This window comes from Macrotis lagotis, chromosome X, assembly GCF_037893015.1.
Source record: "Macrotis lagotis isolate mMagLag1 chromosome X, bilby.v1.9.chrom.fasta, whole genome shotgun sequence".
Taxonomy (NCBI): Eukaryota; Metazoa; Chordata; class Mammalia; order Peramelemorphia; family Peramelidae; genus Macrotis; species Macrotis lagotis.
The window spans coordinates 64,237,649-64,264,157 of NC_133666.1; the positions used below are offsets into that span (position 1 = coordinate 64,237,649).

The following is a 26,509-nucleotide window of genomic DNA, read 5'->3' on the forward strand; positions in this document are numbered from 1 at the left end:
TTTCTAGCCCCCTTTAATCTTAGTGCCCACTCTTTGAGATCCCTTTCAACTTCTCCTGTCCCTAACTTGTTTTGCCTAGTTGTTCACATGTCGGCTCCCTCATTGGACTGGGGGATCTGTCCTCCTTAACCCCCGCCCCTCATAAGAGCACTAGGCCTTTATAAATGCTTGCTGACTTAGCACCTTTGCTTACCCACTGCTTTGTAAGTGTCACGCATTTGCCTGTGAGGACTAAGTTATTCCCTGACTTTGATACTTGAACTGAAACATGACCTCTTTCTTTCTTTCTTTCTTTCTTTCTTTCTTTCTTTCTTTCTTTCTTTCTTTCTTTCTTTCTTTCTTTCTTTCTTCCTTCCTTCCTTCCTTCCTTCCTTCCTTCCTTCCTTCCTTCCTTCCTTCCTCCCTCCCTCCCTCCCTCCCTCCCTCCCTCCCTCCTTCCTTCCTTCCTTCCTTCCTTCCTTCCTTCCTTCTTTTTTTTCAGACAGTGGGCCTAAGTGACTTGCCCAAGGTCACACAACTACTTAATTAAGTGCCTGCGACTGAATTTGAACCCAGGTCCTCCTGACTCCAGGGCCAGTGCTCTATCTACTGCACCACCTAGCTGCCCCGCAAAAACATTCTTTTTAAGAAAATAGGAGGATGAAATGAAAAATCAGCCAAATATATCAATACAGCTAAAAAGCCTGAAAATATATGTAACATTCTATATCCATTGGCCTCTCACCTCTGCAGAGGAGTAAAGAAGCATGTCTCATCTCTCTTTGGGGTCCTGCTTAGAGGCCTAAGTTTTCTTTCTTTCATAATGAGACTATTTTCCTTTTCCCTTTCTATTCATTTTACCTTTTTTGGGCTTATCTTGAAAATGAGAGAATGGTGATGTCTAAGAGCACTGCCTGCAATGATGAAGTAGATGCTTGGTGTTTTGAGACACTATGTGTGAATTGATACCACCATCCTCAATATGATAAGAGAGGACCAGGCAAAAGACAGTGTACAAAGCTCTGTTGTTTAAAAGAAAATAATTAGTGCTGTATTTTAACAGAATGGCTTCTCTATTTCTGTAGCATCTTGAGAATTCTCAAAATGTTATTGTAGTCTTGGGAAGTCATTCTGTTAAAATATAGCAGTAATTACATTTTAAAATAACAGCTATATACCTCTTTCTTTTGGACTTTAAAACATGTTATTAACTTCTCACGAAAATCTTTCTAACTCACCTTTAATACAAAATCTCCTGAGTGTTAATATTTTTCTCTTTCACATATTTGGATAATAGCTCAAGAAAGAGAAGAGAAGTAACATAATGATAGATGAATTTTTTTCTTTTATAACATTTTTGCACTTTACCAGGTCCTTTGCTGAGGCCATGAAGTTGTGACTTGTTCAGATTAATTTAGTTATTAAGTGATGAATTACTCAATTCTTCTGACTTCTGACTCTTTCTACTATACCAACTTACCCTAATGAAAATGTTTTATTAAAAATCATTTCTTAGCCTGAAGAAGAGAAACTTTTATGAAGAGGAGAATAAGGAGAGGAAAAGTAGCCTTGATGGTTGTCTTCTAGTTTGGGGGACAAAGATTAGAAGATACTTCAGAAAGTGTAGAAATAGGAGCAATGGAAACAAATTACAGTATTCTCAGAGTCCTTAAAAATCTACTCACTTTTAACATCCACATCTACACTATGTCAGACCTTCCCCATGCCCCAGAGTTATTTAATATGACCCAGAATCCTCTGCAGCTTGTACTACCAAGTTGGCAGTCATAAAACATGTCAAAAACCTCATCAGAGATGGCTCAGGACCAGTATCTATGTTTTATTGGACTTCCACTAAGTCTGGAGTAAAACCAGTAAAAGTCTGCCTAAAGTTAGTTTTTTTTTTTTTTAAAGAATATTTTTGCCTGTCTATAAAATCATGACTATATTGTTGAGTAGTTAGGGTAAAACATATTTGCAGTTCCATAGTGTTTGGTATTTAACAATTTTTAAGTTAATATTCAAGTCATTTTCAGAATATTTCTTAGTCTTGTTGAAAGCCTCCTCATTGCTTACCTGTTAATAGTCTTGCAGTACACATGCACATTCACATGGATATGCATGTACTCACATATGTGCACACGCACACACACACACACACACACACACACACACTTAGAAGCAAATGTTTAAATTCGTAGAAGATCCCTGTTAGTTGCTCATTCTTAACATTTATTGGAATGATTTATTTAATGTTTCATCTCTTGTGTCCATTAAGACAAAGAGCCTTTCCTGTTCTTTCTAGCCCCTCTAAGATTCTCTTCTTTCAGTTGGGGAATCATCTTGTGTGAACTCTAATCCTGGGGAAGAGCCTTTAGTTAAGAAGGTTCCACTTCAGATGGGGGGGGGCAAGGACTGTCTTCTCATCTCCCACAAGCTCTACTACTTTTGAACTTCTTTGGATTACACCATTATGCCCTTGGGTACTCCCCCAGCTGGACCCTTTTCTTCTTTATTTTGGGTATTGTCTTTTTATTAGATCTTAAGCTCTCTGAACCCAAGAAGTCTCTTTTTAATTTTTACTTGTATCTTCAGTGCTTAATATAGTGTCTGGTACCTAGGGATTGCTTAATAAATGAATGTATATTACCTGATCATATGTATGTGTGTTGCTTTTCCCATTAGAATATAAATAACCTGTGGGCAGGGACTATTTTTGCTTTTTCTTTAGACTCCCAGCACTTCTCACAGCCCCAGGTATATAGGAAATACTTAACAAATGTTCCTTGATTTACTGGTGAAAATGAAAGCAATTGAGAACAAAGTTCTTTCATTCTAACAGTGTCATTTAATGTTTAAGACTAAAGTTGCTTAAGGAATGCAAAATGCTTCCACATCATTTCCTTTCCGTTTGTAGGAAATGGGTCTGTTCTTTCCAGAGCTTCACTTTTATCTTTTGCATTCATTACAATTTTTTTATTCTTTCCAGTGACCTTTTAGAAGTTGCCTTTATCACTATTAATTATTTTAGATAAATCTTATGTTACCTTTATAGTTATCAATTAGCATAAATTATTCAATCTGACAGTTTCAAACCTTTGAAGTGCAGGTTCCTTATTAAAATATTATGAACATAAAATGAGGAAGTCAGAAAAAAGCAAAAGGAGGCATCATTTGCATTCTCAAACATTTATTCCATAGAAACAATCAATTTATATAATTATCCATACTTTCATAATTGTTAAATATGAGCCCATCCCTTTGTCCTTCTTTGGATTTTAAAATATTTATTAAGTGCCTACTGTTTTCTCTGTTTGCTCTACCTACTATGGTGAGGTTTATATGAGTACTAAACCGGATTACAGCCTTGTAGGATGATGATTCATTATATCAGTGAATTCTGCATCTACTTGGTGGCATATCCTCCTCTTCCAGTACATGGCATAGCCCATTTATACCTTCTTGTCTTGTGCAATTCTTATTCTGATCCCCTAATGGAGGTAGAGGTCATTCTTTGCTTAACTTTCAGGTTCATCATGTCTGCTGGATAATCTCCTAACCAAAATTATAGCCCTTGTCTAGGTTTTCCTTAAAACCCTAGTAACAGGTTCTCTTCTAGAAAAGGTTGCCAGGTTAAAATAATAATATCAGGTATAGGATTGCATCTTATTGCTTCTACCTCAGACTTAAAACAAAAAAAAAGGTTCATAGGTATCCTTTCACAAATAATAGTAATATAAAGCCATAACCCATCACATATATTTTTCTCTTCTGGGAGGCAGAGATAATTGTAGGGTCCCAGTTGGTTAAAAGCCTGGAATGTTGGTCCATCAAGCTGTCAAAGCCATAATAGTGTGTACCCCTGTAAGCAGGGAGAATTATGATCTGGGTACTTAGCAAAAGTCTCTCTAGCAGTGAAGTTCATGAAGTGAGTTCTCCCAGCAAAAATTCCTATCAATGAAATTCATAATAAGATGAATGTGTTCCTCTCCGTGAATAATATAAAGCAAGATTAATGTAAGCCAAAGGAAAGTATACTGACTAGAGCATGACCAGTACAAGGCTTTGTAAGCCCAGGATTTTACTCAAAGCAAATTCTGATGTGGCACTCAGGTGTCTGAGACCCAAGGTCAGTTCTAAGGTGAGGAAACCCAAAAATATCATCCCCATAGTTGGCATACTTTGCAGCTCCTCCTTTCTTTGTGCCTTTTCTATAATTACCATGGGAATGTTGGATGATCTTTGTGAGGATCTTTGATTGTTGTCTAGCAGCCACCCTAGACTGCCTTGGTGTGTCTATTAAACTGCTTATTTTATCAATCTGGAGCTCCCAGCTCATTTCTTCAATATATAGATATTAAATTGAATTCTTTACATGATAAAACTTTGAATATCCCACCGAAGAGGATGTCCAGGCACATCACTATTTTTGTGGGACTGAAGCATTGCTATTTCACTTTCCCATTCACTTTGTATATACATTGCCTGAGCAACTCTGATGGTTTTGTTTTAATCATGTGATCAGCTTGGCCATGACCTGCACTTTGTGGAGGTGATTAGTTACAGGATGATCTGACAGTAACTTTCTTTTCCTCTGCACATTTCTTCCCCCTTTGATTGTCTGGTATCTGACCAAAGCGCTGTAGAGCTCTCAGACCATAAGATTATGACCAAAACTGGACAAATCAATTTCTTAGTAACACTGGATGCTGACCTTGACTCATGAAGTGAAACAGAAAATCAGAAGCCAATAACCATTATAGATCTATCTCACCTAGGCAAGCATTTGTTCCTGTTATAGTCACTACTGTTGCTGAGGGAAATGGGGGTTGAAAAAGTATTCCCTTCTTCTTCCTCTTCCCCCTTAAGGAAAGTATACAGTAGAGAAATTCCTAGCAATAGAACCCCAGAAAAAGTTGGGTTCAGTGGTGTGAAGCCCTACACTTAGAGACTACCTAGCAATCTCATATTAGGACATGGGTCAGCCCATAACCAGTCATGTTAAATGCATTGCCAATTAACACAACCCTAGTCCCTGGGGTCTAATCAGTAGCTGCTGTGTCATTTTTGCCAAGTGCATATTCCTCAATAAGAGACCCCTTACAAATTCTGTTATATAATAGTCAAGGTCTAAAAATTTTCATTCACTCAGTTTGGAAACGTTGAAGTTATCTTTAATTGGTCACTCTCCCTCATCTCTCAAATCTAGTCTCTTGCCAAATTTTGACAGTTGTTCTATATTGTATTTCTTGCTTCCATCTCCTTCTCTTTTCTTACATAAACACTACCTTAATTTAGACCTTCATTGTCTCTTTTTTTAAATTTTTTAAATTTTTATTTAAAGCAATGGGGTTAAGAGTGACTTGACCAGGGTCACACAGCTAGGCAATTATTAAGTGTCTGAGACCAGATTTGAACTCAGGTCCTCCTGACCCCAGAGCTGGTGCTCTATCCCCTGTGCCACCTAGCTGTCCCATTCATTGTTTCTTAACTGGACTACTGTAGAAGTCTCCTGATAGATGTCCCTCCTTCCAGTCTTCTACAAAGTTGACAAAGTAACTTTCCTGAAGCAAAAGTCTGGTTGTCATTCTTCTGCCCAAAAATATTCGGTGACTCCCTTTTCATTTTTGGATAAAATACAAACTTTGCAGTCTGGCCTTTACCTATAGTTCAAGGCATTATTTAGTATTTTTTCTCTACATGAAATCCATATTCCAAGCCATATGAGACTCTGTTTTCTCCATATTCTGCTTCTTCTCTTTCTGTATTCTCACAGAGAAGAAAGCCTATGTTGGAAATGTACTTTTACTTAATGTATCTCTCTCAAAATCTTTAATTTCCCTCCAAGTTCTGCTCAGGTTCTGCCCTTTCCATGACTCATCTTCTTGTTTCCTCATTTTTAGCATTTTTCAACCTCCCTTTTCGTAATTGTTTTTCGTTTTGATATTTTCAGCCCTCTTTCACCCTGAAACATAGCTGAATATAAACTGGATTGCAGGTTCTGTTTAATCTTTGTCTTTGAATCCCCATAGAAAATCTAAAACATATAATAGCTTCTCATGTGTTTATTGTATTGAATAGAGCATTGTTAGTTCCTTGAAAACTTGGTCCACGTTCTATCTTTTTTTGTCTCCTCAGAGTAGAGGAGTTCATCACTGACTCTTGGGTCGTTTGAATCAGTTTCAAAAATAGATATTATTCTTGTTTTCATTTCAGTTAAATCACAAATGAATTTTGAGGTCCTCATCTCTCCCTCCATTCCTTGAGGCCAAATGCAAAAGTGAAAAGAATTGTTGTAGAATAAGGAGCCTTGAGCTAAGTGATTACTAGAAGCGAAAATACTAATAGTGATTAGTTTGTAATTATACGTGCAAAAAAAATGCCATTACACATATATGCATTAATTATGTAGTATGACTACAAGTGCATATAGAAATTTAAGTATGAGATAAGAAAGTCATTAGTGAAGTGTAAAACTTTAGAAAGTCATTTAGTTTTAGCAATAAAGAGTTGGGACAAAAATTCATAGCTATGCCTTAATACATTTATTTATGATGCTACCAAATTATTTGTATTTTGGATGTGAATCCTGATGACAGATATTTCCAGAGGGATTGTGGGCTAGGCCCAGAGCTTCATATTACGAATTGGAATGGAATGGACTTGTAGGTCATCTTCTGGGCAAGAGAAGGACATTTCCTTAACCAAAACCCAGAAAGGACACTAGAGTGAGGCTAAGGTGTTGCAGTTTCTCTGCCTTTCTGACAGTGCTGGTGCCCAACTGTGAAGCCAGAGAGAGGACTTAGGAGCCCCAGAGGCACTAGTATTAGTGTGGGCCTTAGTCTTCTGGGCACTTCCAGCTCTGAGGAGAGTTTCCATACCTTTTTAAGGAAAAACTTGTCTTCAGGACTAGCTCAACCTTTATGACAGGGCCCTAGGAAGATATTCCTTCTATCACAAAATGGGCAATTATCTCTCGTAAGTAATTTTTCCTCTTGAAAAGGTAAAGAGGTTTGAGAGAGAATATTTTGGTAATTTAAAAGACCAGTATAAAGGGACTTTTATGTCTGAAAGCAGGTGTTTTAATGGTCAAAATTATACTTCAAGCCCATTTCTTTTTCTCTCTTGAAAGGGGGCAATGTTATTGAATGATGCCACTTTTGTGTGTTGTAGAAAGAACTAGCAATTGGGAGATATGCAATTGGAAGCTTGACTTTGCTTTTCATTCACTCTGAAATCTTGTGGGCAAGTGGGTGCTTTAAGTTCTCCTCAGCTGCCCTGTTTCTCCCCACCCCCATCTCCTCCCTCCCACCATAAGAGTGATGTGCTGGGTGATTGTTGACTCCCTCCTGCATAGCTGAAGCCTTCTCCCAGACTGTGTTGGGTGGCAAAGTGTGGTGTGATGGTCAGTCAATTCCTGTGACATTTTACAAGAAGATTGTGTTTAACTGTTCGGAGAAAATGCAAAATGTCAAATGCATACATTCGTGCAGAATTTCAACTAGAAACTGGGGAGGAATGGAGCCTGCGCTCAAACTAATATCCATTTTTCCTTTTACATAGGCCAGTTCTGTATGGACATTGTTCTGCTGGCTTAGATGACTGTTCTTTTTTCTTTGTAAAGTCATCAAGAATATTGGTGTGAGTAGATAGCAGGAGCAAAATATGCTCACTTGCTTCCACTTATTCTGCTGGAATAAATTAATTCATCTTATCTATCTAATATGCCCTATATATTTTGGGCAAATATACCATGATCAAACCCTTCAGCTTCCTCTCCCCAGCATTTATAAAAATAATATTGAAACCTGATTTCAGCCCTACTGATGCAGAATGAAGTTGTTGTTCGTATTCATTTGTATGGAAACTTCCAATTGATAGCTCACCGTATTCCTCCTTTTTGATAATTGGCTTAAAAAACCCCCAAACTCCTGAGTTTCTTAGCAAGGTAGCCTTTGTGAAGCCTCTGCTCCTCTGTTCCTGGCCTTGTGTTAGGTTCTGTGAATGAACAGTCACTAAGTCTTACACAAGGACCTTTCTTTCTCATGGGCAAGACATTGGGACCATATAGACTAAAGTCTAAAGTCCTTTTACCCTATTGGTGTAATATTCTATCCATCCTTTGGAAATGGGTATGGGTGTTATTCTATATCATGCTCTTGATCTCAATAAGTTCATTCGAAAGAAAGTTCCTCTGTGATCCATAGACCTCCATTTGTATAGAGGTAGAAAGGTGGAGAGCTGCAAGACTCATTAACTTGTTTCTGGTGCAAATGTTCTCTTTACTTGTAATGTATTAATACAAGCCATTAAGCTAGAATTTCTTCTGGCAAAAACAATCCCAGCAGATGGTAACTTTTCTCTCTATTAATTTTGGATTGGACATGTACTTTGGCTTGTTCGGTCATGTCATAGTTATAACATAATAAGGCTCATTCAGGCAGATATGATGATAATATAGTTATGGATATGTGCAATATCCAAAGCTACTTCCCAGCTGATTTTCAACTATATGAATAGCTGGGGTTTTCTATCATAAATATCAAGGTTAACTTGCCCCTTAATTAAAGCAGTTACTAATAGGTACACACTGTGTAGTAGGCGTCATTGCTGGGCCGTCCTCAAGTTGCCAAGTTCCAGTTATGTCAGATAGTGTATCCTTTCTTCAGCGTTTCAAGGATCTCTGTTTTCCTTGATGTGAGTGCTTCTTTCACTGACCCCGATTACAGCTTTAATCGATGATTTCATAAATCATAGTTATGGCTTCAAAAAATGACTTGCCCCTGGGAACAAGCCTTTTTGACCTAGACATTTTTGACAGGTATGTGCACATTTTGTATTCAAAGGCATCTGGTATGGTAGGGCCTGCCAGAGGATATGTTACCTCTAAGAATGGGCTTTGCAAACCCAGCGTTATAGCCATGGTATGATAAGGTACATGCCAAATCGATCTAGATGTAAAATGAAAACCTTTGCCTTCACCTTCCATTTTGATCCAAAGTCAAGATATTTTGCATTATACTATTCTTCTTAGTGTTTCGGCACATTGGGTGGTTTGACTAAATCTGTACCTATACGTCAGCTATTTTGGCAAAACCTTGGAAATATCTGCTGTTTGTTTTAACTTGGTCTAGTGATTGGTCCAATTGGAGAGCTTCTACTGTGGAAACTTCTACCATTTACATAATAGTATCTTCCTCTGGAGTGTCAGAGGGTGGTCTGAGGTTACAGGACTTGTCCAGAACCACTTCATTTTAATTTGTGTCAGGATTAGGTTTGGAACCCAGGTCTTCCTGATACCAGGACTAGTTCCCTACCCTAATAGGCTGCATCTCTGTTAACTGCATCATCACCAAAGTCTGGTCTCCTTATATTTCCTTTAGCAGTTTGGTTAAACAGTGATGGGGAGTGTAATTTAAGTTGTATAGGGGGTGGAGTTTTCATTTGATACTGACTTTTTTCTGTAGAAATTATTGATTTGTTTGTTACCTTTTCTACTTGAAGTTAACATCTATCAATGCTGCTATTTCCCAGGTGTCTCCTTGCAGATTTTGAGTATGTAGTAGTTCTTTTAGCATTATATTACTGGTAGTCTGATTTTAAAATAAATCAATTAAAATGTGCTGCTGTTCAGTTAAACTATTAGCCGGTAGCCTGATACTTCAGTAGGCATTTTTCAGAAATGCTGTTTGGGAATAATATATAGAGCATCTGGCAATGAGCATTCTGTCCGGCAATTTGCTGGGGTTGTAGATGGTGGGATAGGGGAATAGGAGGGAGGCATCAGTTTAGAAAAGGTCACTTTCAGGAGAGTAGGATTAGGTCTGGGGAGTAGGGGAATGCAGCTCATTTTATAAATGGCATAGTAAATGAGAAATCTTTACTTGAAAATAGCATTTACTCTAGCTTGTAACAAACTTTCATATTAGCATCACAGCACATAGGAAATGTTTTTTGTTCACTTGCTTCCATTTATTCAGCTGTAATAAATTAATTCATCTTATATATCATGATCAATTGTAGTTTTTTATCAGCATCAAATATACTATGATCAAACACTAGAAATGATTTCACACAATTTACTTTTGTCCAATTCTCTTTATTCTATTCTCTTTTGTTGGAAATGCAAATTATTTGTTTCTTTTTTAACGTTCACCCATTTGCAGTTTTAGGCGTTCCACATTTTTCTACCACCCTCCTTTCCCATCATAGCAGTCTGATAAAAGTTGGACATGTACAATCATGTTTAACATATTTCCATATTAGTCATGTTTTGAAAGAGTAATTAGAATTAAGGGGAAAGAAAAAAGCATGAGAATGAAAAGGAAAACAAAAAAACTTTTTAAAAAGTAAACATAGTCTGCTTTGATCTTGCATTCAGACTCCATAGTTTTTCCACTTCATGTGGATGGTATTTTCCATAACACATCCCTCAGAATTGTCCTTGATCACAAAACTGCTGAGAGGAGTTGCATTCATCATAGTAAATCATCTCACAATTTTGTTGGTAATGTGTATAATGTTCTTCATTATTCATTAAGAAAATTCTCATAACTTCATTGAGTAAATTTTAGAAAATAATTTTTTGCCTTAGACAATTGAAGTTTTATTATTTAGTGACTTGGACGAAGGGAGCTCACGATGGAAGTGAAGAACCGTCAGTGTTTGGTTTGTAGGCATTTCCAAAAGGGACGTTAATAATCTCAGCATAAACCAAGCATTGTAGCTGACCATCCATTACATGTGAAGTTATCCCCTAGGCTCTATCTGATAATGAAATCAGAATTATTTGGGCTATAGGAGTTGACAACAATTGATCCCATTTTCAAATGCTCCTAACTTCCAGAGCTTTGTTGTGGGAGACAGTTTCAATTTCTGGTAGTATTTTAAATTGTACAAACAGTTGGGAGAGGCGGAGATGAATTTTCTTGTGCAGTAAAGTGTATGGTTTCTTACGTCTTAGGTTGGTTATTTAATTACATTTGATTTCTCATTTCAGGTTGCCTGTATGCAATTTATAAATGCCCTTGTTACCTCTCCTTATGAACTTGATTTCCGGATACATTTAAGAAATGAGTTTCTCCGTTCTGGACTTAAGAAAATGTTACCAGTAAGTGATGTACCTGGTTTATTTTTCAAATGAATTGATATCTCTCCATGGAAAGGTAATGAATGAATCAAGGTAAATTTAACTCAACATTATATATTTTATCCTTGGCCTCTAAACTTCTAAATATTACTGTAATAGCTACTATACATATCAGATAATTCAAATCTGTGGATAATGGGTCCAGCAACGAACTCCTTTTTCCATTCCTGGGATTGAAACTGGTATTTATTTATTGGCAATTGACTGTTGAGGAAATAAAATACCTTTATTTTGTTTCAACTTTACTTCCCTTGTGTGGGTTAAATTTAGTTTCATTCTGAAAATAAACAGAAGTATATGGGTAATCCATCCTAGTCAAATTGCTGGAAAACTTCATTCTGGCTTTTAATTGATTCAGACAGTTCAGACAGTTTTTCTCAACTGAAAACCATAGCATTTCAAAATGGGCTTTTGTATCATTTGAAATTCTTTTATAGGATGGCACTGAATGAGTATATTTATTCCTTAGGTCCTTTTGGAGTGCCTATGGGCTCTCTTCATTAAGTCTTATGATTTGAGATCCTGAGTGGACCTTGGTCTTGGGCTTGTTAGAGGCCTCTAGGAATGTTGGATACTCAGCAGAGTACTCAGCAGTCAGTAAGCCAGCAGCCTCAGTTATCTAGAACTAAGCTGAAACTAGGAAGTAAGGTTTTTAAAAGCCAGGAAGTCCATATAATAAAAACCTTTGCTATATATTCATAAAGATCCTTGGGATCCATTTTTTATGTACCATGTACTAATATTGTAAATAGAGTTCTAAAAGGACTAAGTTTGAGGTGACAGTGTATGTATATAGGTGCATTTGGCGTGATGGCAATATTTGAGGTGATGGTGCTAGAGGACCTCTAGCAGTCAAGTGCCAGTTGACAGCCATCAGCAAAGGAAGAGACAGGAAAATGATGATCTGTCATAGAAACTCAAAATTCTAACAACTGGAGGCCATTTAATATAGGAACCAGTCAGTTCGACTCATTGAGCCTCCTGAGATCATCATTTCATAGGACAGTTAGGGATGTTCATAATAATGACCTTAAGACATTCAGACAAGATTCAAATATGGTCAGTGTGTGCCATTTTGGATGGTAGGAAATTGTTTAATACATGAGAAACACATTTTTACATACAAAATGTGTATAAGAAACATTCTTTTAATGTTTGAAGGAGTAGATAGTTTTCTTTTGTCTAGAAAATTCATTTCTATAGTATACTTTATTATTCTTATTCTTAGTGGATAATGATGTGTGACATACAGTACCAGAATATGATATGTTTAAATGTCAGCAAATGACTTCAACTACTTTCATGTACATTTTGATGTCTCAGCCTCAGAAATAATTCACTCATCTTCTTTGGCAGTTTTGCCATGAATGATAAGATATATGGAGAATGGTGAAGAAGGTATGTTGGGGGCAAGGGAGAGTTATGTTTATGTGAAGTAGGTTTTCTTGGCTTTTAAGACTAGCTGAAACATTTTCAAGATTGTCATTATAAAATTTTTGGTTCTCTGTTAGGTATTTGATTCTTTAGGCTTCTTGAGAGTCACAATAATTTTGAAATCAATTTTAAAAATGAAATTACTAAAGTATTTTTTTGTGTAATTTTTTTCTCCTCCTTGATGGGAAGTATTTTTAAAGACGTTTTGACCATAGAACCTTTCTCTAGTATGATTGACGATCAAGAAAAATCTCTCGGCCATAATGAACGTTTATTCTTTTTTTATTTCTAAATTTTTTTTGGCTTCAGTGTCATTGAAATACTCAAAAAAATTGGGCTCTAGGGGTGGCTAGGTGGCACAGTGAATAAAGCACCGGCCCTGGAGTCAGGAGTACCTGGGTTCAAATCCGGTCTCAGACACTTAATAATTACCTAGCTGTATGGCCTTGGGCAAGCCACTTAACTCCATTTGCCCTGTAAAAACCTTAAAAAAAGAAAATTGGGCTCTAGAATTTGTTTTCCCATTTCCTTTTAATGATATATTGAATTAATTTCTAAAGTGAAGGAAAAACAGAATGACATGACTGTTGTTCTGTACTCTTTATATTTTCTCTTTAGTATCTTAGTGTTTGAGAAACAGATTAAAATTAATTCAACCCTTGTTGGAAGAGAGGGCAGCTAGGTGGCATACCGGATAGAGTACTAGGTCTGGAATCAGAAAGACTTTCCTTAGTGAATTCAAATCTCGCTCAGCTACGTACCAGCTGTGTGATCCTGGGCAAGTCACTTAACTCTCTTTGCCTTAGTTTATTCATCTGTAAAATGAGCTGGAGAAGGAAATGGTAAACTACTCCAGTATTTTTGCTAAGAAAACCCCCAATGGGATCACAAAGAGTTGGATATAATTGAAACAATAAAACAAAACAAATGGAAGAGAATTTTCAACTATCATCAAATAAAAAAAAAATAAATCTGAGCCTGAAGCCTGCATTGGAGGTCAGTGCATATTTGCCAGAAAAGTCTTGTTTTTCATAGACACATAGACAGTGTGAAAAAGAGGAAGAAAGAGGTTTTTTTTTTTTTTTAACAAATTTAATATTTACTAGGATCATAAAAAACTATACATACAATATAACAGAAGGTATTTGATTAAGACTGATCTAATGTATAGCACAATGCTTACAAATTTTAAAAAATGGCTAAATATTTATATTTTTAAGTGTATCTCAAGAATTTAGCACCATATCTTTCAAGATTTATCATATGGTTTAAGTAAAGTGCAGTCAGTTGCTATGTGAGTGATGACCTGTGTCTGTTTAATTTTAATTCAGGATTCATGTAATGTTTCAATTAATTAATATTTAAATTTATTCTTAAATTTAGTATTTGCTAAGTGTCTTAGCCATGGGGTGTATTTTAACCCTTAATTTTGTTTCTTTGTGGATGAAATGTAAGTTCAATTCAATAATTCTATGTAGATTGTAACTTTTTAATTTATAAAAAGTCCATGTCCTATATAGCATTGACCTTTGGTCACATGTTGTTTGACGCCATAAGATAACAATACAAAACATCCTCCAGATTAGAGAAAAGTCAAGTAGATGTTTTTCAAAAATAGACAACATTAGCACATTTCACTGACCCAACAAGTTTAGATTGTCTTGCTTTGTAAATTATCATTGTTTTCCCAGTGTAAATTTGGTTAAAATCAGGGTGGATAATTAGTTCTTAGTTAATTACAACTTAAAAATAAAACTTAGGTTAGTCCCTTTTTTATGGAATATGTTTAAAGACAGTGTTAAATATTTATCGAATGCTATATGAAACTAAATTAGTATAGTTTAGTTCCATTTTTATGAAAATTGTTAAAAATGTCATGAAAAAAATTTACATTTGTATTCAATTTTAGTGTTAAAAGTGGTCATTAAGTCTCTATTTATTCCATTGAGTAAGCATGCCATTTTTTTTACCCAAAATATATTCCATTCATTTTTCTTTCTCTAAACTTCAGAATCATTGCATCTTCCTTTAACAGTCCAGGCTTAAATCAGAACACCCTAGTTCGATAGACTGTACCCCCTTTAATCATCCACAGTTGTAATAAATTGATTTGAGTCTTGAAAACTGCAGCTGAAGGGAGAGGCAAATTTAAAAACATTTCAGGTGATATATTTTGAGCCCAAGTCTTCAGTGTGGCATACTCTAAAGCTTTTTTTATGATTATTTTGATTATCATTAAAAGTTATAATGTATGTGCAGATAATGTATTGCCAAAAATACCATTAGTACCCAAATTCCTATTTTGTGATTACTTAAAAGAAATATGAAATAGGAATAGAGGAAGAATATGCTTTTAGGTCCATTTAAGCAAAAAATTTAATACTTTGTAATTACAAAATACCACCTTTAAAGGGGGGGAACCTATATGCAACTTTCCATGCCATATTTGGGACTATTGTCCTTGAATATATAGCCTTCTATTTGTTTGTCCTTAATATGTTTAGTCTCTATTTGCATATGTGATGGTTGTAACAGAATGAGATTTTTTAAAATTTTATTTTATTATTATATCCATCCCAAAAGGATTACATTAAATATGGGTTTGTAGCAAGTGGTTAAGTGCAATATAACTTTCAGTTTTAAATCTGATAGGTAGATATTTGAACCTGAATATGAAAAATTTGGGGGGGACTTATAAAAAAAGTTCTTTCTTTGAAATCTGGAAATTATCTACACTGGCTTTTTTGAGGAAATGGTGAGTCTAGATCAAAATTTGATACTATTGCCATGTGTAGTTATAGGAAATAAGATTGCTTTGTACATGTTTTAACAGGTAAAATGCCTAATGTTATCTAGAAGCATATTTACCTTTGAAGTTTTATTTTTTTATATTAGGGCCTGAAAGAAAAAGACAATGATGAACTTGATATCCAGTTGAGAGTATTTGATGAGAACAAAGATGACGACTTAAATGAATTATCACATCGTCTCAATGACATTCGAGCAGAAATGGAATATCCTTCTGATAAACCACCGAAATTGTTTTTGATTTATTTCTGAAAGAGGTTTGGATGAGTAATTTTGTAGTTCATTACATGATATTCGTGTCTGCCAACCCAATTTGCATCTACTGAAGTACATTCAGCTTCATTGGAATCTTGTATTTGGGCTTTATGCTGTGGGTGTGTCAGACTGCTTTTATTGAGCTGCTTCTGACCTGAAGGACAAGTAAAGCTCCCAGTAGACCCAGACTCTATGGAAATCTGCACCATTATGGGCCGTGTCATAGCACAGCTCTTGTTTGTATTCTTTTTCAGGCATGTAGAATAAGGTGTGCTTATTGAAATAAATTGAGACTTCTAAGGGGAAAAATTCATTGGCTGTACATTTTCAGATAAGGTACTATTCTGTTTGACTAAGTTATACTCCATTAACCCCAAAAATATGACTTCCTTCTGATACATGAAGGGCTTACTTGCTGTTTAAAGATGATACTTGACAAAATTACATAACTGCCATATAGTATTATAAATGCTAGAGATTTGGGATAGCTTGAGTTTAGTATAGCTGGCAAAGGCAATTGTCATTGATTGATAATTTCTTATGAAATTACTGAAGATCCTCTAAGGGGTAATATGATATCCGCTAGCTTTTAGTCTCATACTGTGATGAGATTATAGGATTTACTTAAGAAGCAATGTCTTACCCTACCCCATAATACAAGATGCACCAGGAATCATAATGAGAAAATTAAGTGGGGGAAATTCCAATGTTCCCTTATTATTCTTTTTAAGTTGTAATCACAGTGACACCCCCCCCAATTGAAATGATATTTCTGATACTAATATTCCTTTTTATAAGGGAAGCAAAAAAAGACTCTAAATAATAAGTTGAATTTTCTTTGTCTTTATAGATGTTATTACCTATGAATAGGCACATTTTAATACTTCTTTCATCCTTAGGTAATGTCCCAAAAGAGTTACCTCATGCTTAATACTACTCTCAAATAATACTATAGAAAAGTTGTTGACGTCGTTTTCATTTTTTACTCTAAATGTAAATTAAAGTAAATCTGTTAGCTAAGTTATATAGGTAAGTAACAATATTATGACTGTTAACAGTGTCTATATCAGTAATTAAATATATTTCAGTCTTCACTGTCTTTGTTTTACATCTTGAATAAAGTATTGAATTAAAAAACATTGTTAATTTTACATTACCCAATTAAGCATGCCATTAGATAAAATAAGACTACTTCTGTTAATTTATGTTGAATATCTGTAGCATGAAATATGATGATGGAAATTGAGGCTTCATGAGAATACAATTCTAACAACTGTCAGACTTAAGAGAGTAGAAACCAATAAACACTAATGTCATGCAAACTCTTGGAATAAATCATGTGAGTGTATGCTGTTAATGGTGGTGTAGCAATGACCACCTTGTACTTTTGTAAAAATAATGATGTTCCTACCTATATTTATTTTAAAACTAATGTACAAGATCACTTCTTTAAGTACTTTATCTTATTATGTTTTTGAACTTGTCAGTTCAGAAAACATAATCTATATTAATGTTACAAAACTCATTCATTGAATTTAAATTTAAGAAGCATTTACCAAAGCAAAATGGTAAAATTGGTTTTATTGGGGGGTTTTGGGGAACACTGAGGTAAAAAAATCTTGCTGTATGACAAATGAAATTTATTTTATTTCTTAACTGCTATTTTACTGATATGAATGAAGTTTATCATCTTCTATATAACATGCTAAAGGACACATCATCTGAAAATTACTTGCTCTCTATTCTACAACATTTCTTGCTCATCAGAAATGATTATTATGTCAGGTAAGAGTAAACTTGGACAATATCTTTCTTAATTTGCATCCATGATTAAGTATATTAAAAGGGATGAGATCATATGTCTAACTCAGAAAGAAGCAGCAGGCAAGAACCAATGATAGCATCCACTCGCAGACAGAATGAGTTAATAAGATTTATTTGGTAAATGCTACTGATATATTGATTTCTGTATCTTAGGTGGGAAATGAAGTGGTTCTGAATAGTATGAATAGTTACAGTTTTTTTTTTCAAAAGTACTTATATATTATATTTTTATTGTTATTTTATTGTTATTCCTGTTTCATTCATGTCTATTAAATAATTACCATTTAAGTTTCCATTTAAACAAATATTTCAGATATGGAAGCATTTGAGATGAACTATTAGAAATTGTTCATCATTGGGGCAGCTTGGTGACACAGTGGATAGAGCAACAGCCCTGTATTTAAGAGGACCTGAGTTCAAATTCGGCTTCAGACCCTTAACAAGTATCTAGCTCTATGGCTGTGGGCAAGTCACTTAACCACATTGCCTTGCAAAAGCTAAAAAAAAGAAAGAAATAGTTCATCATTTAAACACCTTCTATCTCCAAAGGCAGATGAAATAAGGATCCCAAAGCTCAGCTATTTTCTTGTCTACTCAAACCTCCATAGCACAGTCCTATTTTGTATCAAATAACAATATAACTCTGATTCTATGACTCTCAGATTCTAGCAAATTAAAAGTAAATTAGAACTAAACAGACTGCAGAAATGATGCCTTATAGCAAATAAGGAGGCAAGGTCACTATATTAAAACCTAGTTGTAAAGATGGTAAATAATTAAGAAAAGATGATTAATTTTGATTTTTTTCTTTGTTAAGAAAGCAAGTGAGTATATTGCCTGTTTTTGACAAGTTTCTATCTCAGGTGATCATAGTTTTTTTTTTTTAATTAATTAATTGATTGATTTTTTTAAAAAGGATCCTGAGTTGTATTTTTTCTTGAAGATTTAGTTATGTTGCCTTTGCACTCCTAAAATTTCAGATCAGTGAGATATTTTTGTTCCAAGGTTATTTATTTCCATTTACAAATGTAGAGATTGAAACTCAGAGCATTTTAATTTCTTGTGCACTGATTAAGTGGAAAAAGCACTGCCTTGGGTGTCAGTAACCCTAAGTGTTGTCCTGACTCATTTGGCAGAACATCATTGAAGGGACTCAACCTCTTTCAGCCTGAATTTTTTCCATCTGTAAAATTCAGAAATTGAATAGGCTGATCATTGAGGTCCTTTTTCCTTCTCAAATTTTATGATTCACTGAATAAATAAAGGTAAGACAAAGCATTTTTATATGCTTTACTTTGCTAATTGCCAGGGTTGTAGTTCTTTCCCTAATAGAGGAGGGTTCACCTCCTATCCTGGGTCATAGGGTGGAGTAGCAAAGCATATGGTAACCCATCTTTTTTAATGTCATTTCATTTTTTTTTGCTAGGCAATGGGGTTAAGTGGCTTGCCCAAGGCCACACAGCAAGGTAATTATTAAGTGTCTGAGACTGGATTTGAACTCAGGTGCTCCTGACTCCAGGGCTGGTGCTCTATCCACTGTACCACCTAACCGCCCCTTTAATGTCATTTCCATGAAGAAAATGCTCTTTTAGATGTTGGACTGTTGGACTTCGACTTCAATGGTTTCCTTTTCTCTGGCTGCAGTAGCTGCAGGTCCTCCACGAGAACTAGCCAATTTCTATAGCTCCTATAAGGAGTTGCTTATATGAATGAGAATCCAAGGTTGAAACCAAATTGACAAGAATATTAACTTCTTGAGTGGTGTCATTAGATTCTCTCATTGTACATTAGAAAATAAGCTTGATATATTCAAAAGTTGACATTTCTTCTGTTTGTCTCTTGAGTTTCTCAATTTGACTGTTAAAGAAAAAAAGGTAATTTTTGTCTTTCTTCTTCTGACTTTTCAAGAAAAACTTTCTTTTTTTTTTCTGAGAGCTGAACATAATACCATTTTGGTTTTGCTCATCTCTAGGCCACAATATTACAAGATCATTGAAGAGTGTGTTTCACAGATAGTGCTCCATGGTAGTGGTATGGACCCAGACTTCAAATATCGACAAAGATTAGATGTTGACTTTACTCATCTAATAGGTATGTAATGAAAATCTCAATACTCTCACCTATTGTCCTTCATTTAAAGAAAAGAAATCTTTTTTTTCAAATTTAGTAAAATCGTCTGAGTCATAAGCTCCTGTGCCCATTGTTATTCTATGAATATGATTGTTTACTGTGATTATTATGAGAAACTAACATACAGATAATGAAAAATAACTGTCTTATTTTGATCCTGATAGCACCCTCAGACTTAATTCCTGTCCCAAAGGCTGTCAGTTGTTTCTGTAGCTAGATGCCTTATTATTATCAAAGCATTCAATAGATTCTGCTACTTGCAGTGAGGCATTATATACATGGATACAACTCCATATGAAATTAATTGTAATTAATCTCAAACTTGGGGTCCTAGAGTACAATTTTGAAAAATGAAATAAATACAAACTTGTTTTGTCCTTCTGTAGCTTGAGCAATCAATTTCTCCTTTCAAAGGACTCTAAGGCAGAGAGAGTCATCATTCTACCCATCAAGGATGGACTAGAAATGATACGTGTTTACCTTTTAAAAATAGCTCAAAGTGAGATTCTTCAACCCCCTGTGCCCAGTTTGTTCTTATATCAACATTCTATTGAAACAGTTTTATTTCTGCCTTATATAGGCAAAGGATGATGTCTTTTCTGTTTTCTTTCCTGCCCTGCAATGTCTTTAAAAGTTTTGCAGTGGCTTATAGTACAACCAGAGGAGTGATGGAAGCTAGCCCAGCCCAAACTCTTCCTCCACCACCAGCCCAGCAGTTAGTTGTATGACATTGGGAAGGCATGGAAGCCCTGGATGGCCTTAGGCTCTCTAATGTCATCTCTGGCATTTCTCACGTTGGATGATTTAATAATTGCTGGGGTATGAGCAGCTAAAAGTAGGATTGCTAGTGATGGTGATCCAGTAATCCAAATTTATTTTCCAAGGGTAGCGCCTTTTTCCTCTTTATTATACTTGAGGTAACACACTTGAGTTATAAAAGACCCAAAATAATAGAAATTAGTCTATTGTTGGACTTGTGCTGTAGGCCTATTTGTTTATTTCAAGGGTCAAGCTAACTTTTATGATAATAATTTGACTTAACTGGGCTATCCTTAGCTTCTGTTTTAACATGATAACAAATCCCTTTTTGCCATCTATTACCAATCTCTCCTTGGCTCTATGGATGTGTCATCCTTGTTTAAAAAAGTAAAGTGATTTCTCACAACTTGAACCAAAGTTGGATTATTTCTGTTTTAATTATTGAAAAAATATGAATATTAAATATTTTTTAAGAGATGAAATTTTATTATTCAGAGAAGGGCACAGAATGAATTAATGGGTAGAAATTTTAGGGAGTTGATCATCTCTTCTACATAAGGAAAATATTTTCAATAATTCAAAGAATCAGAGTTGTTTTGCCTAGCAAAAGAATGAGCTTCATACACCTGGAAGTATTAAAGTAAAGGTTAATGACCATCTGGCAGTGATATTAAAGAAAGAATTCTACATTTGGTGCAAGGTTGGAATGAAGGATACAAAAAGTCCATTCTTGTCTTTAAGATATTATTCTTGGGGCAGCTATGTGGTTCAGTCAATAGAGCATCGGCCCTGGAGTCAGGAGGACCTGAGTTCAAATCCAGCCTCAGACTCTTAATAATTGCCTAGCTGTGTGACCTTGGGCAAGTCACTTAATCCCATTGCCTTAAATAAACAAATTTTTTTTAAAAAAAAAGATTACATGATTCTTTTGCTTTCTGTATAAACATTAGTGACCAATATAGCCTTGAATATTTGAGGCCTTTAAGTAATATGTCTAATGAATAAATTAAAATGATTTATTAAAATCATATTGGTCATAAGGAAACCAAAGCTCCTGACATGGTGGTTAGGTAATTGGAAAGCTTGTCTCGAAAATAGATTGTTTCAGGGCAGCTAGGTGGCACAGTGGATAGAGCACCAGTCCTGGAGTCAGGAGGACCTGAATTCAAATCTGGTCTCAGACACATAATAATTTTCTAGCTGTGTGACCTTGGGCAAGTCAATTAACCCCACTGACTTGCAAAGAACTAAACAAAAAAAAAGAAATAAAATACATTATCTCCTTCCTTTTGTTAAAACTTAGAACTTAGCAAATCTTTTCTGTAGTGATCATGTGAGATAGACTTCATCTCTACCCATTGTACCCTGAATTGATGAGGTTTCACTGTATGTGCATTCCCTTGTTCAGCTTATTAGTGCCATTTTAGAATAGATTCATTTTTTTCCTCTGACAGCCATGGGGGACATAAATCTAATATCAAATCCTGAAAAACAGGTTAGAAGGACTCTGTGATCTTTAAAAGCAGAAAACCCACTGACCTAGGTAATTTATGTTAATATTAGAGAAAGGGATAAGGCCAGGACATTTGATTCCCTTCACATGAGGTACAGTGAGATTATGAAACTCCCCCTCCCAGTACAAGTGGAGACCTTCTCTGCTACTTAAAATCTTAGGGAGTTTCTTAGAGCTGTTACTTCTGAGTTTCACAGCCAGATATATTAGAGATAGGACTGAAACTCAGGCCTTGCTGTCTCCATAACTGCATAGTGCCTCTTAGTACTCTAATAACTGATCCGGGAGGAATTTCATCTATGCATTTCCATGCCCCAGTGAGTCTGTCTTGAAGAGTGGTGACTCGCACTAGGAAAAATGCAAGCTTGTTTATGTTCCACATATGGAATGGTGAGATTTTTTTCCTCCTTTTGATGTATTACGTTCTTGAGGGCTGGAAACTTATTCTTCCTCACATTAGATGAAGATAATCTGCAAGCACTACAGCCTTTTCCTTGTAAGTATGTGATGTCATTATTTCTAATTGCTTTTGGTCAATCTTAATAGATGCATGTGTAGACAAAGCTAAAGTAGAAGAAAGTGAACAAAAGGCTGCAGAATTTTCCAAAAAGGTAAGATCATGCAATACTGGGCTGACATTGTTTTATAGTTGAGTAGAATTTTTTACCTTTATGTAGAAATCAGGATGTCAGGAAAATTTTATTTTAAGCACATGCTCTATTATAGTATACATTTTAGCCAATTTTATAACCACTGAATATTGACATTTTCTACTAATAAAATAAGATCACCATTTCACACTGTTCCCTTGGCATAGCCCTTAATACATTGTGAAAAAGGAAGCCATATTACATATTAAAATGATAGTAAATAAGTTGCTAAAGTGATATGAATGATAGCAGTCATGAAAAAGAAATTTTCCCTTATTTCCTAAAACTCTCTTCCTCATGGTAAGTAGCTCTTTAGAGAGCTGGAAGATGTTTGGATAGTCCTATCTATGAGAATTTCAATTCTCTTTGTGGAAACAAAATGAAACCATTAAATTAGTTTTGGAACAAACTTCAAACTCTTGTGTAGCATGTTTGTTGTAGGAAAGGCTCTTGAGCAAACCCTCCTTGTAAGCCCCTATGACCATGATCTTTGTTGGGATTGAATTTAGGCTTTTATTAGAGACAGTCAGAAGGTAGTCATTGCCCTTGATCATTTCTTTAGAATACCCTTCTGTGGTTCTTGGACCCATATACTTTCCCTCTTCATCTCCCTGTGCCAGAACAAAGGAGAAAAACATTCAAGAGTCCCATAGTTTTCTCTTAATGAGATTGTCCAGTACCATTCCCTGAACAGTATGATTTGCCTGGAGATCAGATAGCCATCTTGGCTTTTGCTCCGGAAATTACGTAGTATCACTGAGAGTTCTTCAAGGCATTTGGAGCCAGGTCTGCACTCTCTCAGGTGCTAGTGGGCTTTGAGCAGCAGTTGTTGGTGTGGAGGCATCATTTTCCCCAGAGCAACACTAAGGGTAAGAGATCTGGGTACCTTTTGATTAACAAAAAAGACTTTTTCTCTCTAATACTCAATATGTTTTTTGAAGTAGCACCCCCCAAAACTCCCTTTAAAACTTTTAGATTATGCTTTATTTTTAATGAACATTGTACCATGTCACTAATTGACTGGGGTCAGTGTTGCTTCTCTGAGTTTTCACCAGGGAAGTCTTGTAAAACAGATCGTATTGATCAGTTAACTGCTCTCATGAATGCTGGAGTATAAATGCTTTTGGGGTGATGTGACTTCTGTAACTTTTCCTCTTGAAAGAGTCACTTCAGGTGGTGGTGTAGTAGAGTGAAAAAGAAGTAAACTTCTCATTAGGAGAATGGGAACCTCTCCTAGGAGACACTTGGCTTTGACAATGAGCTCTCCATACATCCCTTTCCTTGACTTTCCATTGAAACTTTTGGTCTAGATTTTCCCTTTGGGGAAACTTTGGGGCTTCAAAATTCTGTAGATCAGATTCTGTATGTGTGTCTCTGTGCCTGATGATATCCCTCTATGTTAACCATTTGTGTAGCCTCTGGAAATATTTGTACATAAGTATTTCTCTTACTCATTGTATAGAATGAGCATCATTACCATGATGAATTCCTCTATTGTAATTGACTCCTACAATATCAGCTTTTTAAAAGCTGTCCTTTGAATGCTTGCCAGCCAAAAATGGTTGTGCTTTATTCTACTTTTGGTTTTGAAGTTCCTTTAGGTGGCCATTCTCAGAATCTGATTTCTGTTAAAGAAATCTCTTCATGACGTTAAAATAGTTGATGTTATGTTTTTCAATTTCATTTCCAGATTGAGCTGAATGTTTGTATTTGGCCTTGTCTGAGATCTGAACAGAGCACAATTTGTCCTTTTTTTTTTCAGCAGATCCTATCTGATCTCTACCTACTTGTAATTCACGTCATGTTTTTAGAAGTATAGAAATATTATTACCTCTAGCCAACATTTTTGAGGACTTAATATTTTGAGGGAACTAAAACCCCCTGAGCTATGTTATTTTCTATGTAGACTTGTTTAAAATATTTTTCCTCTGTCCCCCAGCAAGCCCCTCATTCTTTCCCTCCGTGCCATTGCTGAAGCTTTTTTTCAAAATCTAGTATTAAGTCTCTCCTAGGTGGATGAGTACACTGATGTGAATGATTATTGCAGTTTGATGAGGAGTTCACAGCACGACAAGAAGCTCAGGCTGAACTTCAGCGACGAGAGGAGAAAATACAAGAACTTGAAACAGAACTCCATCAGCTCCGAACTCAGGTAATGAAACAACGGCAAAACTTGATGGAGGGGCTAGGCCTGAGAACAGAGTAGAGAATGGCCATCCTGGATAGCTGGTAAGAGACTCCCTAGCTGTTGATGGCACTTTCGCAATTTTGTTAATGGTTCTACAAAGTTTATTGTTGAAAACACTGTATCATTGAAATGTCAGAAAAAAGAAGAATGAAGTAGTTAAAAATATTCAGATATGGATATATATACATATAATTGAATGTATATGAAATATATTTAATATAAAGTTAATACTATAACATTCATGTCAAACTGTAAATGTATATATGCATTTATTATTTATAAATTCATATGATACATTTATAAGAATTACTTTTTTAAAAGGTTATTAATTTCTTTAAAAAGTCTAGTTTAGCAGTATATTTCTGTAACATGGTTTATATAAAATAATTTGATCTACAATTTGAAAAAATTCTTATTATTTTTAATCATTTCCTTAGTTGCTTTTCTTTTTAAGTCACAATTCTCTTTCACATTTGACTCCCTCATTTTAAAATCCTACAACTTACCTACTCACCTATTATGTGTATTTTGGAAAGAATTTTGTAATGTGCCCTAAATCTGAAAATGGGTGAGCTCATGTCTCTAAATTCCAATGATGTGACTGCTGTCTTGACACTTAGCACACTTGGGCAAATGTTTTAGCTTCTCTGTAAGAGAGCATGATGGTTTGTGCTTTCCACCTGTGCTAGATTTGTAGTGAGAACCAAGAGACAATGTCTAACATAATTCACGCTGGAAATTCTCTCAGTGAATAAGTGCATTCCCAAGCACTTATTCCAGCCTAAGCAAAGCTATGCTGGCTGCTTTAGTGTCATTCCCACACAGTCAGTCTTTAACCTTATACAGTTTGGCCTCTGGTCTTCCTCACTGTACTCAAACTCCTGTTCAAAATCAGCTAGATGCCTCCTAATTACCCCATTCCCATGTCCATGTTCATTGATCTCTTTTATTTGACACGAGTGACTGCCCCTCTGATGAATTTCTTTTCCTTTGATTTTGACAGTGTTCCATTCTTTTGGTGGTTCTTCTTCTTGGAATATCTCTTTTCGGTCCCTTTCCCTCATTCATCTTCATCTTTGAATTGTGGATGTACCTCAAGTTGGCATCTCTGATCCTCTTCTCTCTTGATTTTAGTGATTTCTTCCACAAACCTTACTTTTCTAGTCACCATTATGCCAATTTCCAAATCTATATGTTTACTCCTAACCCCTCTTCAAGGCTGCCTTCTTATTTCCAACTGCATTTTAAGTATATCTACCTAGATTTGTTATCCTAAAGCTGCATTGCCCCAGGCTTAGCTTGCTCAAAACTGAACCTGTGTTTCATTTTCCTTGAAACAAACTGTTCATCTTGTCTTTATTATTTTGACGAAAGTTGCCCCTGCTATCCTACTTAGGATTCCAAGACTCATTATCTTGGACTCCCCTCGGTTGCTTATCATCCCTATCTGATCATTTGCCAAAACCTTTTTATGCTAACTCTGTAATTTTTTTGGTAACTTTCCCATCTTTCATGTTCTTACTATCAAACTCATTTTCTGTCCCCTTACTTTCTCACAATATCCTTACAACTTTTCTATTATCCCTCACCCTTTCCATCCTTTATTTCCAATAATCTCCTTAATACTCAGCTCTTGTCATATTCTTACATCTGGCCTCATTGGCTCCCTTTTCCTTCACTAAATTAAATATACCTTCCTTAACCAGCTATTGAAGGCTCTCCATGTTGTGCCTTCATCCACTGCTTCCATCTTTATCTTATAATATTCCCCTTCTATTTAGCTAAACTAAACTGACCACTTGTGATTTTTTGTGTTTGTA

General features: G+C 35.5%; 1 protein-coding gene across 4 annotated transcripts in view; it reads left to right on the forward strand.

Annotated features, from left to right (window-relative positions):
• Positions 1-26,509, forward strand: part of DIAPH2 (diaphanous related formin 2) — an 857,560-nt gene that overhangs the window by 210,277 nt on the left and 620,774 nt on the right. For all 4 annotated transcript variants that reach the window (XM_074205516.1, XM_074205517.1, XM_074205518.1 and 1 more), the window contains 6 exons: positions 10,979-11,089; positions 15,458-15,576; positions 17,294-17,410; positions 19,422-19,540; positions 22,398-22,462; positions 24,549-24,653. In XM_074205516.1, coding sequence (XP_074061617.1) covers positions 10,979-11,089; positions 15,458-15,576; positions 17,294-17,410; positions 19,422-19,540; positions 22,398-22,462; positions 24,549-24,653 — 636 coding nt within the window. The remainder of the gene's footprint in view (positions 1-10,978; positions 11,090-15,457; positions 15,577-17,293; positions 17,411-19,421; positions 19,541-22,397; positions 22,463-24,548; positions 24,654-26,509) is intronic.